The sequence below is a fragment of the Oncorhynchus kisutch genome, linkage group LG7, assembly GCF_002021735.2.
Source record: "Oncorhynchus kisutch isolate 150728-3 linkage group LG7, Okis_V2, whole genome shotgun sequence".
Classification (NCBI taxonomy): Eukaryota; Metazoa; Chordata; class Actinopteri; order Salmoniformes; family Salmonidae; genus Oncorhynchus; species Oncorhynchus kisutch.
Window position 1 is genome coordinate 56,235,801 of NC_034180.2, and position 15,251 is coordinate 56,251,051.

At 50.1% G+C, this 15,251-nt stretch overlaps 2 protein-coding genes across 8 annotated transcripts in view; both read right to left on the reverse strand.

Moving 5' to 3' along the window:
- The window catches only part of rab11fip5a (RAB11 family interacting protein 5a (class I)), a 93,707-nt gene extending 83,603 nt beyond the window's left edge, over positions 1-10,104 (reverse strand). For 2 of the 3 annotated variants that reach the window (XM_031829400.1, XM_031829399.1), the window contains exon 1: positions 9,406-10,104. In XM_031829400.1, the coding sequence (XP_031685260.1) occupies positions 9,406-9,791 (386 nt within the window). In that variant the 5' untranslated portion in view covers positions 9,792-10,104. The remainder of the gene's footprint in view (positions 1-9,405) is intronic. The other variant, XM_031829401.1, reaches the window with a different exon arrangement.
- LOC109882006 (attractin) overlaps positions 1-15,251 on the reverse strand; it is a 715,620-nt gene that overhangs the window by 372,641 nt on the left and 327,728 nt on the right. The gene's annotated exons all lie outside the window — the stretch shown is intronic.

The following is a 15,251-nucleotide window of genomic DNA, read 5'->3' on the forward strand; positions in this document are numbered from 1 at the left end:
GCTCTGTCAGAGTGACCATCAGGTTCTGGGTCACTTCCCTGACAAAGACCCTTCAACCAATTACTCAGTTTGGCCGGACAGCCAACTCTAGGAAGTCTTGGTGGTTCTAAACTTCTTCCATTTAAGAATGATGGAGGGCAATGAGACCTTCAATGCTGCAGAAATGTTTTGGTACTCTTCCCCAGATCTGTGCGTCAACACAATCCTGTCTTGGAGCTCTACGGACAATTCCTTCGACCTTCCAAATCATGTCCAATCAATTGAATTTACCACAGGTGGACTCCAATCAAGTTGTAGAAACATCTCAAGGATGATCAATGGAAACAGGATGCACCTGAGCTCAACTTTGAATCTCATAGCAAAGAGTCTGAATACTTATAAAAATAAATAAAAATGTTAAACCACTTTATATCACCTAATAGTATGAGGCAGGCCCGGGTCGTCACTACAACGTCTACCACCTAATAGTATGAGGCAGGCCCGGGTCGTCACTACAACGTCTACCACCTAATAGTATGAGGCAGGCCCGGGTCGTCACTACAACGTCTACCACCTAATAGTATGAGGCAGGCCCGGGTCGTCACTACAACGTCTACCACCTAATAGTATGAGGCAGGCCCGGGTCGTCACTACAACGTCTACCACCTAATAGTATGAGGCAGGCCCGGGTCGTCACTACAACGTCTACCACCTAATAGTATGAGGCAGGCCCGGGTCGTCACTACAACGTCTACCACCTAATAGTATGAGGCAGGCCCGGGTCGTCACTACAACGTCTATCACCTAATAGTATGAGGCAGGCCCGGGTCGTCACTACAACGTCTACCACCTAATAGTATGAGGCAGGCCCGGGTCGTCACTACAACGTCTACCACCTAATAGTATGAGGCAGGCCCGGGTCGTCACTACAACGTCTACCACCTAATAGTATGAGGCAGGCCCGGGTCGTCACTACAACGTCTACCACCTAATAGTATGAGGCAGGCCCGGGTCGTCACTACAACGTCTATCACCTAATAGTATGAGGCAGGCCCGGGTCGTCACTACAACGTCTACCACCTAATAGTATGAGGCAGGCCCGGGTCGTCACTACAACGTCTACCACCTAATAGTATGAGGCAGGCCCGGGTCGTCACTACAACGTCTACCACCTAATAGTATGAGGCAGGCCCGGGTCGTCACTACAACGTCTACCACCTAATAGTATGAGGCAGGCCCGGGTCGTCACTACAACGTCTACCACCTAATAGTATGAGGCAGGCCCGGGTCGTCACTACAACGTCTATCACCTAATAGTATGAGGCAGGCCCGGGTCGTCACTACAACGTCTACCACCTAATAGTATGAGGCAGGCCCGGGTCGTCACTACAACGTCTACCACCTAATAGTATGAGGCAGGCCCGGGTCGTCACTACAACGTCTACCACCTAATAGTATGAGGCAGGCCCGGGTCGTCACTACAACGTCTACCACCTAATAGTATGAGGCAGGCCCGGGTCGTCACTACAACGTCTATCACCTAATAGTATGAGGCAGGCCCGGGTCGTCACTACAACGTCTACCACCTAATAGTATGAGGCAGGCCCGGGTCGTCACTACAACGTCTACCACCTAATAGTATGAGGCAGGCCCGGGTCGTCACTACAACGTCTACCACCTAATAGTATGAGGCAGGCCCGGGTCGTCACTACAACGTCTACCACCTAATAGTATGAGGCAGGCCCGGGTCGTCACTACAACGTCTACCACCTAATAGTATGAGGCAGGCCCGGGTCGTCACTACAACGTCTACCACCTAATAGTATGAGGCAGGCCCGGGTCGTCACTACAACGTCTATCACCTAATAGTATGAGGCAGGCCCGGGTCGTCACTACAACGTCTACCACCTAATAGTATGAGGCAGGCCCGGGTCGTCACTACAACGTCTACCACCTAATAGTATGAGGCAGGCCCGGGTCGTCACTACAACGTCTACCACCTAATAGTATGAGGCAGGCCCGGGTCGTCACTACAACGTCTACCACCTAATAGTATGAGGCAGGCCCGGGTCGTCACTACAACGTCTACCACCTAATAGTATGAGGCAGGCCCGGGTCGTCACTACAACGTCTACCACCTAATAGTATGAGGCAGGCCCGGGTCGTCACTACAACGTCTACCACCTAATAGTATGAGGCAGGCCCGGGTCGTCACTACAACGTCTACCACCTAATAGTATGAGGCAGGCCCGGGTCGTCACTACAACGTCTATCACCTAATAGTATGAGGCAGGCCCGGGTCGTCACTACAACGTCTACCACCTAATAGTATGAGGCAGGCCCGGGTCGTCACTACAACGTCTACCACCTAATAGTATGAGGCAGGCCCGGGTCGTCACTACAACGTCTACCACCTAATAGTATGAGGCAGGCCCGGGTCGTCACTACAACGTCTACCACCTAATAGTATGAGGCAGGCCCGGGTCGTCACTACAACGTCTACCACCTAATAGTATGAGACAGGCCCGGGTCGTCACTACAACGTCTACCACCTAATAGTATGAGGCAGGCCCGGGTCGTCACTACAACGTCTACCACCTAATAGTATGAGGCAGGCCCGGGTCGTCACTACAACGTCTACCACCTAATAGTATGAGGCAGGCCCGGGTCGTCACTACAACGTCTACCACCTAATAGTATGAGGCAGGCCCGGGTCGTCACTACAACATCTACCACCTAATAGTATGAGGCAGGCCCGGGTCGTCACTACAACGTCTACCACCTAATAGTATGAGGCAGGCCCGGGTCGTCACTACAACGTCTACCACCTAATAGTATGAGGCAGGCCCGGGTCGTCACTACAACGTCTACCACCTAATAGTATGAGGCAGGCCCGGGTCGTCACTACAACGTCTACCACCTAATAGTATGAGGCAGGCCCGGGTCGTCACTACAACGTCTACCACCTAATAGTATGAGGCAGGCCCGGGTCGTCACTACAACGTCTACCACCTAATAGTATGAGACAGGCCCGGGTCGTCACAACAACGTCTATCACCTAATAGTATGAGGCAGGACAGGGTCATCACTACAACGTCTATCACCTAATAGTATGAGACAGGCCCGGGTCGTCACAACAACGTCTATCACCTAATAGTATGAGGCAGGCCCGGGTCGTCACTACAACGTCTACCACCTAATAGTATGAGGCAGGCCCGGGTCGTCACTACAACGTCTACCACCTAATAGTATGAGGCAGGCCCGGGTCGTCACTACAACGTCTACCACCTAATAGTATGAGACAGGCCCGGGTCGTCACTACAACGTCTACCACCTAATAGTATGAGGCAGGCCCGGGTCGTCACTACAACGTCTACCACCTAATAGTATGAGGCAGGCCCGGGTCGTCACTACAACGTCTACCACCTAATAGTATGAGACAGGCCCGGGTCGTCACAACAACGTCTATCACCTAATAGTATGAGGCAGGCCCGGGTCGTCACTACTTCTATCACCTAATAGTATGAGACAGGCCCGGGTCGTCACTACGTCTATCACCTAATAGTATGAGACAGGCCCGGGTCGTCACTACAACTATGCACACGGGTCGTGTTCAGGCTCCATCCCCCCCACAGGCCCTGGTCAGGCTCCATCCCCCCATGGGCCCTGGTCAGGCTCCATCCCCCACAGGCCCTGGTCAGGCTCCATCCTCCCCCCTCCCACCCCCCACGGGTCCTGGTCAGGCTCCATCCCCCCCACAGGTCCTGGTCAGGCTCCACCCCCCCACGGGCCCTGGTCAGGCCCCACCCCCCCACGGACCCTGGTAAGGCCCCACCCCCCCACGGACCCTGGTCAGGCCCCACCCCCCATGGGCCCTGGTCAACAGTATTCCACTATAAACTAAATAGCGTGCCATTTGGGATGCCAATCAGAGCTTTCAGGCCATGAGACCAGTGGATTATCCTGAGAACTGGGACAAACTCTAATCCCCAGTAATTTCACATCCTGCCATAGTCCTGCCTGGGGCCACAATACAGACTACAAAGAATAACATGTTATTCCACCTCTGGAGTTTATATTTACTCTCTGCATAGCCCAGCTCTAGAGGCTAACATCCCTCATCATAGCCCAGCTCTGGAGGCTAACATTCCTCATCATAGCCCAGCTCTGTAGGCTAACCTCCCTCATCATAGCCCAGCTCTGTAGGCTAACCTCCCTCATCATGGCCCAGCTCTGTAGGCTAACCTCCCTCATCATAGCACAGCTCTGTAGGCTAACCTCCCTCATCATAGCACAGCTCTGTAGGCTAATCTCCCTCATCATAGCCCAGCTCTGTAGGTTAACCTCTTGTAGCCTAACCTCCCTCATCATACGCCAGCTCTGTAGGCTAACCTCCCTCATCATAGCCCAGCTCTGTAGGCTAACCTCCCTCATCATAGCCCAGCTCTGTAGGCTAACCTCCCTCATCATAGGCCAGCTCTGTAGGCTAACCTCCCTCATCATAGGCCAGCTCTGTAGGCTAACCTCATGTAGTCTAACCTCCCTCATCATAGCCCAGCTCTGTAGGCTAAAATCCCTCATCATAGCCCAGCTCTGTAGGCTAACCTCCCTCATCATAGCCAAGCTATGTAGGCTAACCTCCCTCATCATAGCCCAGCTCTGTAGGCTAACCTCCCTCATCATAGCCCAGCTCTGTAGGCTAACCTCCCTCATCATAGCCAAGCTATGTAGGCTAACCTCCCTCATCATAGCACAGCTCTGTAGTCTAACCTCCCTCATCATAGCACAGCTCTGTAGGCTAACCTCCCTCATCATAGCACAGCTCTGTAGGCTAATCTCCCTCATCATAGCCCAGCTCTGTAGGCTAACCTCCCTCATCATAGCACAGCTCTGTAGGCTAACCTCATGTAGCCTAACCTCCCTCATCATAGCCCAGCTCTGTAGGCTAACCTCCCTCATCATAGCCCAGCTCTGTAGGTTAACCTCTTGTAGCCTTAGCTCCCTCATCATAGCCCAGCTCTGTAGGCTAACCTCCCTCATCATGGCCCAGCTCTGTAGGCTAACCTCCCTCATCATAGCCCAGCTCTGTAGGCTAACCTCCCTCATCATAGCACAGCTCTGTAGGCTAACCTCCCTCATCATAGCACAGCTCTGTAGGCTAACCTCCCTCATCATAGCCCAGCTCTGTAGGCTAACCTCCCTCATCATAGCCCAGCTCTGTAGGTTAACCTCTTGTAGCCTTAGCTCCCTCATCATAGCCCAGCTCTGTAGGCTAACCTCCCTCATCATGGCCCAGCTCTGTAGGCTAACCTCCCTCATCATAGCCCAGCTCTGTAGGCTAACCTCCCTCATCATGGCCCAGCTCTGTAGGCTAACCTCCCTCATCATAGCCCAGCTCTGTAGGCTAACCTCCCTCATCATAGCCCAGCTCTGTAGGCTAACCTCCCTCATCATGGCCCAGCTCTGTAGGCTAACCTCCCTCATCATAGCCCAGCTCTGTAGGCTAACCTCCCTCATCATAGCCCAGCTCTGTAGGCTAACCTCCCTCATCATAGCCCAGCTCTGTAGGCTAACCTCATGTAGTCTAACCTCCCTCATCATAGCCCAGCTCTGTAGGCTAACCTCCCTCATCATAGCCAAGCTCTGTAGGCTAACCTCCCTCATCATAGCACAGCTCTGTAGGCTAACCTCCCTCATCATAGCACAGCTCTGTAGGCTAACCTCCCTCATCATAGCCCAGCTCTGTAGGTTAACCTCTTGTAGCCTAACCTCCCTCATCATAGGCCAGCTCTGTAGGCTAACCTCCCTCATCATAGCCCAGCTCTGTAGGCTAACCTCCCTCATCATAGGCCATCTCTGTAGGCTAACCTCATGTAGTCTAACCTCCCTCATCATAGCCCAGCTCTGTAGGCTAAAATCCCTCATCATAGCCAAGCTATGTAGGCTAACCTCCCTCATCATAGCCCAGCTCTGTAGGTTAACCTCTTGTAGCCTAACCTCCCTCATCATAGCCCAGCTCTGTAGGCTAACCTCCCTCATCATGGCCCAGCTCTGTAGGCTAACCTCCCTCATCATAGCCCAGCTCTGTAGGCTAACCTCCCTCATCATAGCCCAGCTCTGTAGGCTAACCTCCCTCATCATAGCCCAGCTCTGTAGGCTAACCTCATGTAGTCTAACCTCCCTCATCATAGCCCAGCTCTGTAGGCTAACCTCCCTCATCATAGCCCAGCTCTGTAGGCTAACCTCCCTCATCATAGCCAAGCTCTGTAGGCTAACCTCCCTCATCATAGCACAGCTCTGTAGGCTAACCTCCCTCATCATAGCACAGCTCTGTAGGCTAACCTCCCTCATCATAGCCCAGCTCTGTAGGTTAACCTCTTGTAGCCTAACCTCCCTCATCATAGGCCAGCTCTGTAGGCTAACCTCCCTCATCATAGCCCAGCTCTGTAGGCTAACCTCCCTCATCATAGGCCAGCTCTGTAGGCTAACCTCATGTAGTCTAACCTCCCTCATCATAGCCCAGCTCTGTAGGCTAACCTCCCTCATCATAGCCCAGCTCTGTAGGTTAACCTCTTGTAGCCTTAGCTCCCTCATCATAGCCCAGCTCTGTAGGCTAACCTCCCTCATCATGGCCCAGCTCTGTAGGCTAACCTCCCTCATCATAGCCCAGCTCTGTAGGCTAACCTCCCTCATCATAGCACAGCTCTGTAGGCTAACCTCCCTCATCATAGCACAGCTCTGTAGGCTAACCTCCCTCATCATAGCCCAGCTCTGTAGGCTAACCTCCCTCATCATAGCCCAGCTCTGTAGGTTAACCTCTTGTAGCCTTAGCTCCCTCATCATAGCCCAGCTCTGTAGGCTAACCTCCCTCATCATGGCCCAGCTCTGTAGGCTAACCTCCCTCATCATAGCCCAGCTCTGTAGGCTAACCTCCCTCATCATGGCCCAGCTCTGTAGGCTAACCTCCCTCATCATAGCCCAGCTCTGTAGGCTAACCTCCCTCATCATAGCCCAGCTCTGTAGGCTAACCTCCCTCATCATGGCCCAGCTCTGTAGGCTAACCTCCCTCATCATAGCCCAGCTCTGTAGGCTAACCTCCCTCATCATAGCCCAGCTCTGTAGGCTAACCTCCCTCATCATAGCCCAGCTCTGTAGGCTAACCTCATGTAGTCTAACCTCCCTCATCATAGCCCAGCTCTGTAGGCTAACCTCCCTCATCATAGCCAAGCTCTGTAGGCTAACCTCCCTCATCATAGCACAGCTCTGTAGGCTAACCTCCCTCATCATAGCACAGCTCTGTAGGCTAACCTCCCTCATCATAGCCCAGCTCTGTAGGTTAACCTCTTGTAGCCTAACCTCCCTCATCATAGGCCAGCTCTGTAGGCTAACCTCCCTCATCATAGCCCAGCTCTGTAGGCTAACCTCCCTCATCATAGGCCATCTCTGTAGGCTAACCTCATGTAGTCTAACCTCCCTCATCATAGCCCAGCTCTGTAGGCTAAAATCCCTCATCATAGCCAAGCTATGTAGGCTAACCTCCCTCATCATAGCCCAGCTCTGTAGGTTAACCTCTTGTAGCCTAACCTCCCTCATCATAGCCCAGCTCTGTAGGCTAACCTCCCTCATCATGGCCCAGCTCTGTAGGCTAACCTCCCTCATCATAGCCCAGCTCTGTAGGCTAACCTCCCTCATCATAGCCCAGCTCTGTAGGCTAACCTCCCTCATCATAGCCCAGCTCTGTAGGCTAACCTCATGTAGTCTAACCTCCCTCATCATAGCCCAGCTCTGTAGGCTAACCTCCCTCATCATAGCCCAGCTCTGTAGGCTAACCTCCCTCATCATAGCCAAGCTCTGTAGGCTAACCTCCCTCATCATAGCACAGCTCTGTAGGCTAACCTCCCTCATCATAGCACAGCTCTGTAGGCTAACCTCCCTCATCATAGCCCAGCTCTGTAGGTTAACCTCTTGTAGCCTAACCTCCCTCATCATAGGCCAGCTCTGTAGGCTAACCTCCCTCATCATAGCCCAGCTCTGTAGGCTAACCTCCCTCATCATAGGCCAGCTCTGTAGGCTAACCTCATGTAGTCTAACCTCCCTCATCATAGCCCAGCTCTATAGGCTAAAATCCCTCATCATAGCCCAGCTCTGTAGGCTAACCTCCCTCATCATAGCCAAGCTATGTAGGCTAACCTCCCTCATCATAGCACAGCTCTGTAGGCTAACCTCCCTCATCATAGCCCAGCTCTGTAGGCTAACCTCCCTCATCATAGCCCAGCTCTGTAGGCTAACCTCATGTAGCCTAACCTCCCTCATCATAGCCCAGCTCTGTAGGCTAACCTCCCTCATCATAGCCCAGCTCTGTAGGTTAACCTCTTGTAGCCTAACCTCCCTCATCATAGCCCAGCTCTGTAGGCTAACCTCCCTCATCATGGCCCAGCTCTGTAGGCTAACCTCCCTCATCATAGCCCAGCTCTGTAGGCTAACCTCCCTCATCATGGCCCAGCTCTGTAGGCTAACCTCCCTCATCATAGCCCAGCTCTGTAGGCTAACCTCCCTCATCATAGCCCAGCTCTGTAGGCTAACCTCCCTCATCATAGCCCAGCTCTGTAGGTTAACCTCTTGTAGCCTAACCTCCCTCATCATAGCCCAGCTCTGTAGGCTAACCTCCCTCATCATGGCCCAGCTCTGTAGGCTAACCTCCCTCATCATAGCCCAGCTCTGTAGGCTAACCTCCCTCATCATGGCCCAGCTCTGTAGGCTAACCTCCCTCATCATAGCCCAGCTCTGTAGGCTAACCTCCCTCATCATAGCCCAGCTCTGTAGGCTAACCTCCCTCATCATAGCCCAGCTCTGTAGGCTAACCTCTTGTAGCCTAACCTCCCTCATCATAGGCCAGCTCTGTAGGCTAACCTCCCTCATCATAGCCCAGCTCTGTAGGCTAACCTCCCTCATCATAGCCCAGCTCTGTAGGCTAAACTCCCTCATCATAGCCCAGCTCTGTAGGCTAACCTCATGTAGCCTTACACAGCCTGAAAAGTAATAACACGGCAGTCTAGAATGGCTATCAAATAGCATAGTCCCCTCTTCATAGTCATAGTCATGTTTGACAAACTAGTTGTGATGTCTGGCTGCATGTAGAGGGCGTGTCTGGTAGTGCAGAGGCCCTGGGTTGAAGCTGCAGAATGATCTGACAGTTGTTGTGTTTATAGAAGTCAACTTTAGAATAAACCCTCTAAACCCCATTAAAAGAAAGGTAAAGTTGACTAATGTTGTCGTACAATTTAAGGCTTTGGGAGTTTAAAAAAAAATCTCTTTGAACAGACCACCATGCAGGACAGGGCCGGTGTTCTCTCGTCTCCCTGAAGCGCTGAAATCAAATGGAATATACAGCAAAAAGACTTCAAACCTCAAAAAAATGAAACCTACTCGTTTTTCATGCATATTCTGTCCTGAAACACCTTATCCAGAGGGATCACGGCTTGGCCCAGAAACACGTCCAGTCCCATGAGCGCCCGGTGCATCACCGTCAGGACCAAGTCGCTGCTCCCGGGGGGGTATGCGCCCCCGTCCCCAACCTGCTCCAGAACACCCGGTAACAACTCGAAAGAACATTCCTCCTTCCATTCGGGAACAGTGGTCTTTTCCAGAACACAAGTGGAGTATTTCTCCTTGCCCACCTGGATAATGGTGTAGACGTCGCTGGTACCGTGTTTGCCCTTCGCCCGCAAGCCCCTGCCCCGCAGAACGGTGACCTGGACGTGTGTAGGAACCCATCTCTGGTCTTCGTCGTAGTCTATATTTAGCGAGGACATGTCCAAAGAAACACAACAGAGAGTGAGGACAGGCTCAAATGTAAACGTGGAAATGGGAGGATACCCTGCCGTTTCCCTCAGCGTCTCTCAGAGATGCACCGCTAGCCGTCCAGCCTAGTCGCGAGGTGGACGGCTCGGCATTATTGTATCCTTTAAGTTGTCGGTATTGACCGGTCTGTCTGTAGTGTCTTCACTGTTCGTTGCCCCAGCATGTGTATCGTGGCGTATGCTCGGCTATGCTAATAAAGCTATCGACGGTACGACGCGCGTCTCCGCGTCCCCTCTCTGCAGTCAGAATTGTTCAAACCATAGACAATGATAGAGGTCTCTAGTGGCAAAAAGGCCGTCGTCAAAATGCGCAGCGCCATTGAGGGCTTCCACCATTTCAACTGGGTGGGACATTTCAACTTCATTGGCTCACCAGGAGGGATCAGCCAATCGTAAAAAATAAAAATAAAATGGACTTCTTCAAAATGGAGATTGCCTCATTGGCGTTTCCCATGCACTTACAGACACCAGAATAGAACTATATAAGGATGTTTTCTCTATCATTCTCTATGGTTGAAACCAAGGCAGTGCCAATGTCACGCCTTTATCCTCTCTCTACAGGAAGAGGGTAGTAGAAAACAGCTTCCACCACAACACCCGTGGCTCAGTTTATCAGAATCTCTAGTAATATGATAACGTGAAACGTATATTTTATATATCCTTTGTTTTTAAAGAGTTGCAGTGATAACTATCCTGTCCAGACTGCGGCCTGTCTCTCAGATCAGACCCATTGGAAGTAGGGAAACCACCTTCCCCTCCGGGGTACTGCGCTGTGAGAACAGTTCTAGAGTACACACAGCCCTGGGATGACATAACATTGCAGATGCTCTTTTGCTCTCCACTGGGCAGAAAATGGGTTGAATCAACGTTGTTTCCACGTCATTTCAACTGGAGTAAAAAATCTATGTGTTGATTGGATTTGAAAAAAGGCATCAATGTTAGGGCATTTACTATTTTTTTACTCAACTTTTAACTTAAAGTAAAAAATAAAATAAAAAATCACGTTAGTTGACAACTCTAGATGTCTGTGCCCAGTGGGTCCGCCAGATGATCGGTAGGAAAGAAAACCTCTCTGTCACTCCTTCTGCAGGGCCAACATGGGTACTCTCTGTCACTCCTTCCGCAGGGCCAACATGGGTACTCTCTGTCACTCCTTCTGCAGGGCCAACATGGGTACTCTCTGTCACTCCTTCTGCAGGGCCAACATGGGTACTCTGTCACTCCTTCTGCAGGGCCAACATGGGCACTCTCTGTCACTCCTTCCACAGGGCCAACATGGGTACTCTCTGTCACTCCTTCTGCAGGGCCAACATGGGTACTCTGTCACTCCTTCCGCAGGGCCAACATGGGTACTCTCTGTCACTCCTTCCGCAGGGCCAACATGGGTACTCTGTCACTCCTTCTGCAGGGCCAACATGGGTACTCTCTGTCACTCCTTCCGCAGGGCCAACATGGGTACTCTCTGTCACTCCTTCTGCAGGGCCAACATGGGTACTCTCTGTCACTCCTGCAGGGCCAACATGGGTACTCTCTGTCACTCCTTCCGCAGGGCCAACATGGGTACTCTGTCACTCCTTCTGCAGGGCCAACATGGGTACTCTCTGTCACTCCTTCCGCAGGGCCAACATGGGTACTCTCTGTCACTCCTTCTGCAGGGCCAACATGGGTAGTTGTTGTTGTTGTGGTTTGTTATGCCAGTAGTACGTTTGAACGCTTAAAAATAAATGGACACACTTTGGCAGATTTGTGTTTTATCTCCCAACCAGGACTATTGTAGTCCGTAGTGGTGGTACACCCTTTACAGCCAGTGGGAAGTTTTCATAGATTGAAAATACAAGCCTTTCGCCTTCAGCCTAATCTTCAAACTAAGCAACACATGCTATTCAACAATGTAGCCCACACGATAAAGGGGTAATCTGGGATTTAAACCAAGTGGAAACCCAGCCACTGTTTTGATAAACAGTTGAGGGATGATGCTGGTAAAATGTATGTATCAATTCCAGATTGGCCCTTAAAATGTTTGCCAGCCACCCTTTTATATTGGTCCTTAGTCTAGGGCCTCTCATTGCTTTATTAGACAGCAGTCTGATGATGACCTCACCTGGTGGCCAAACCGCCGTAGAGTTTCAACCCTTCATTCAAAGACTCAATCATGGACACCCTTACTGACCACTGTGGCTGCTTTGTGCATGGACACCCTTACTGACCACTGTGGCTGCTTTGTGCATGGACACCCTTACTGACCACTGTGGCTGCTTTGTGGATGGACACCCTTACTGAGTGCTGTGGCTGCTTTGTGGATGGACACCCTTACTGACCACTGTGGCTGCTTTGTGGATGGACACCCTTACTGAGTGCTGTGGCTGCTTTGTGGATGGACACCCTTACTGAGCGCTGTGGGTGCTTTGTGGATGGACACCCTTACTGAGTGCTGTGGCTGCTTTGTGGATGGACACCCTTACTGACCACTGTGGCTGCTTTGTGGATGGACACCCTTACTGAGTGCTGTGGCTGCTTTGTGGATGGACACCCTTACTGAGCGCTGTGGGTGCTTTGTGGATGGACACTCTTACTGACCACTGTGGCTGCTTTGTGGATGGACACCCTTACTGACCGCTGTGGCTGCTTTGTGCATGGACACCCTTACTGACTGCTGTGGCTGCTTTGTGGATGGCCACCCTTACTGACCGCTGTGGCTGCTTTGTGCATGGACACTCTTACTGACCGCTGTGGCTGCTTTGTGCATGGACACTCTTACTGACAGCTGTGGCTGCTTTGCGTGATGTATTGTTGTCTCTACCTTCTTGCCCTTTGCTGTTGTCTGTGCCCAACAATGTTTGTTCCATGTTCTGTGCTGCTGCAATGTTGTGTTGCTACCATGCTGTGTTATGTGTTGCTGCCTTGCTATGTTGTTGTCTTAGGTCTCTCTTCATGTAGTGTTGTGGTCTATGTCTTGTTGTGATGTGTGTTTTCTCCTATATTTTAATTTTGACGGCCTACCCTTTGGCCTACCCTTTGGTAGGCCGTCATTGTAAATAAGAATGTGTTCTTAACCGACTTGCCAAGTTAAATAAAATAAAAATATATACATATATATATATATATACAGTGCCTTGCGAAAGTATTCGGCCCCCTTGAACTTTGCGACCTTTTGCCACATTTCAGGCTTCAAACATAAAGATATAAAACTGTATTTTTTTTGTGAAGAATCAACAACAAGTGGGACACAATCATGAAGTGGAACGACATTTATTGGATATTTCAAACTTTTCGAACAAATCAAAAACTGAAAAATTGGGCGTGCAAAATTATTCAGCCCCCTTAAGTTAATACTTTGTAGCGCCACCTTTTGCTGAGATTACAGCTGTAAGTCGCTTGGGGTATGTCTCTATCAGTTTTGCACATCGAGAGACTGACATTTTTTCCCATTCCTCCTTGCAAAACAGCTCGAGCTCAGTGAGGTTGGATGGAGAGCATTTGTGAACAGCAGTTTTCAGTTCCTTCCACAGATTTTTGATTGGATTCAGGTCTGGACTTTGACTTGGCCATTCTAACACCTGGATATGTTTATTTTTGAACCATTCCATTGTAGATTTTGCTTTATGTTTTGGATCATTGTCTTGTTGGAAGACAAATCTCCGTCCCAGTCTCAGGTCTTTTGCAGACTCCATCAGGTTTTCTTCCAGAATGGTCCTGTATTTGGCTCCATCCATCTTCCCATCAATTTTAACCATCTTCCCTGTCCCTGCTGAAGAAAAGCAGGCCCAAACCATGATGCTGCCACCACCATGTTTGACAGTGGGGATGGTGTGTTCAGGGTGTTGAGCTGTGTTGCTTTTACGCCAAACATAACGTTTTGCATTGTTGCCAAAAAGTTCAATTTTGGTTTCATCTGACCAGAGCACCTTCTTCCACATGTTTGGTGTGTCTCCCAGGTGGCTTGTGGCAAACTTTAAATGAAACTTTTTATGGATATCTTTAAGAAATGGCTTTCTTCTTGCCACTCTTCCATAAAGGCCAGATTTGTGCAATATACGACTGATTGTTGTCCTATGGACAGAATCTCCCACCTCAGCTGTAGATCTCTGCAGTTCATCCAGAGTGATCATGGGCCTCTTGGCTGCATCTCTGATCAGTCTTCTCCTTGTATGAGCTGAAAGTTTAGAGGGACGGCCAGGTCTTGGTAGATTTGCAGTGGTCTGATACTCCTTCCATTTCAATATTATCGCTTGCACAGTGCTCCTTGGGATGTTTAAAGCTTGGGAAATCTTTTTGTATCCAAATCCGGCTTTAAACTTCTTCACAACAGTATCTCGGACCTGCCTGGTGTGTTCCTTGTTCTTCATGATGCTCTCTGCGCTTTTAATGGACCTCTGAGACTATCATAGTGCAGGTGCATTTATACGGAGACTTGATTACACACAGGTGGATTGTATTTATCATCATTAGTCATTTAGGTCAACATTGGATCATTCAGAGATCCTCACTGAACTTCTGGAGAGAGTTTGCTGCACTGAAAGTAAAGGGGCTGAATAATTTTGCACGCCCAATTTTTCAGTTTTTGATTTGTTAAAAAAGTTTGAAATATCCAATAAATGTCGTTCCACTTCATGATTGTGTCCGACTTGTTGTTGATTCTTCACAAAAAAATACAGTGTTATATCTTTATGTTTGAAGCCTGAAATGTGGCAAAAGGTCGCAGAGTTCAAGGGGGCCGAATACTTTCGCAAGGCACTGTATATACTGTGGCTTACAGTCAATCACCTACAGCACGTGTCAAACTCATTCCATGGAGGGCCGATTGTCGATTGGTTTTTGCTCCGTCCTTGTTCTTGATTGATGAATGAAGGTCACTAATTAGTAAGGAATTCCTCTCACCTGGTGGTCTAGAGCTTCATTGAAAGGAAACCCCAAAATCCAGCAGACACTAGGTCCTCCATGGAATAAGTTTGACACCTCTGGTTTACTATTTAGCAGCAGGTGAGAATCTGACTGTCAGTCATATTCCTGATACCTGCTGCATCTGGCAGATGAGTTGCAGAAAAAAGAGACAGAGAGGGAAAGAGTGAGGGAGCTGGAGGGCTTAATTCATTTAGCTGATTTTATTAGTGTCTTTTTGCTGTTATGGAAGAAGAGAATTTACCACCTGGTCAGTGAGGCGTGGCTGGCTGCTGGGTTCTCTTCTCTCACTGCTCAGCTCCAATGCAGGACGTTATAACAGAGGGAGTGTTTCCTAATCCTGATTCTAATCCTGATCCTGGTTTTAATCCTGATCCTGGTTCTAATCCCGATCCTGGTTCTAATCCCGATCCTGGTTCTAATCCTGGTCCTGGTTCTAATCCTGGTCCTGGTTCTAATCCTGGTCCTGGTTCTAATCCTGATCCTGGTTCTAATCCTGGTCCTGGTTCTAAT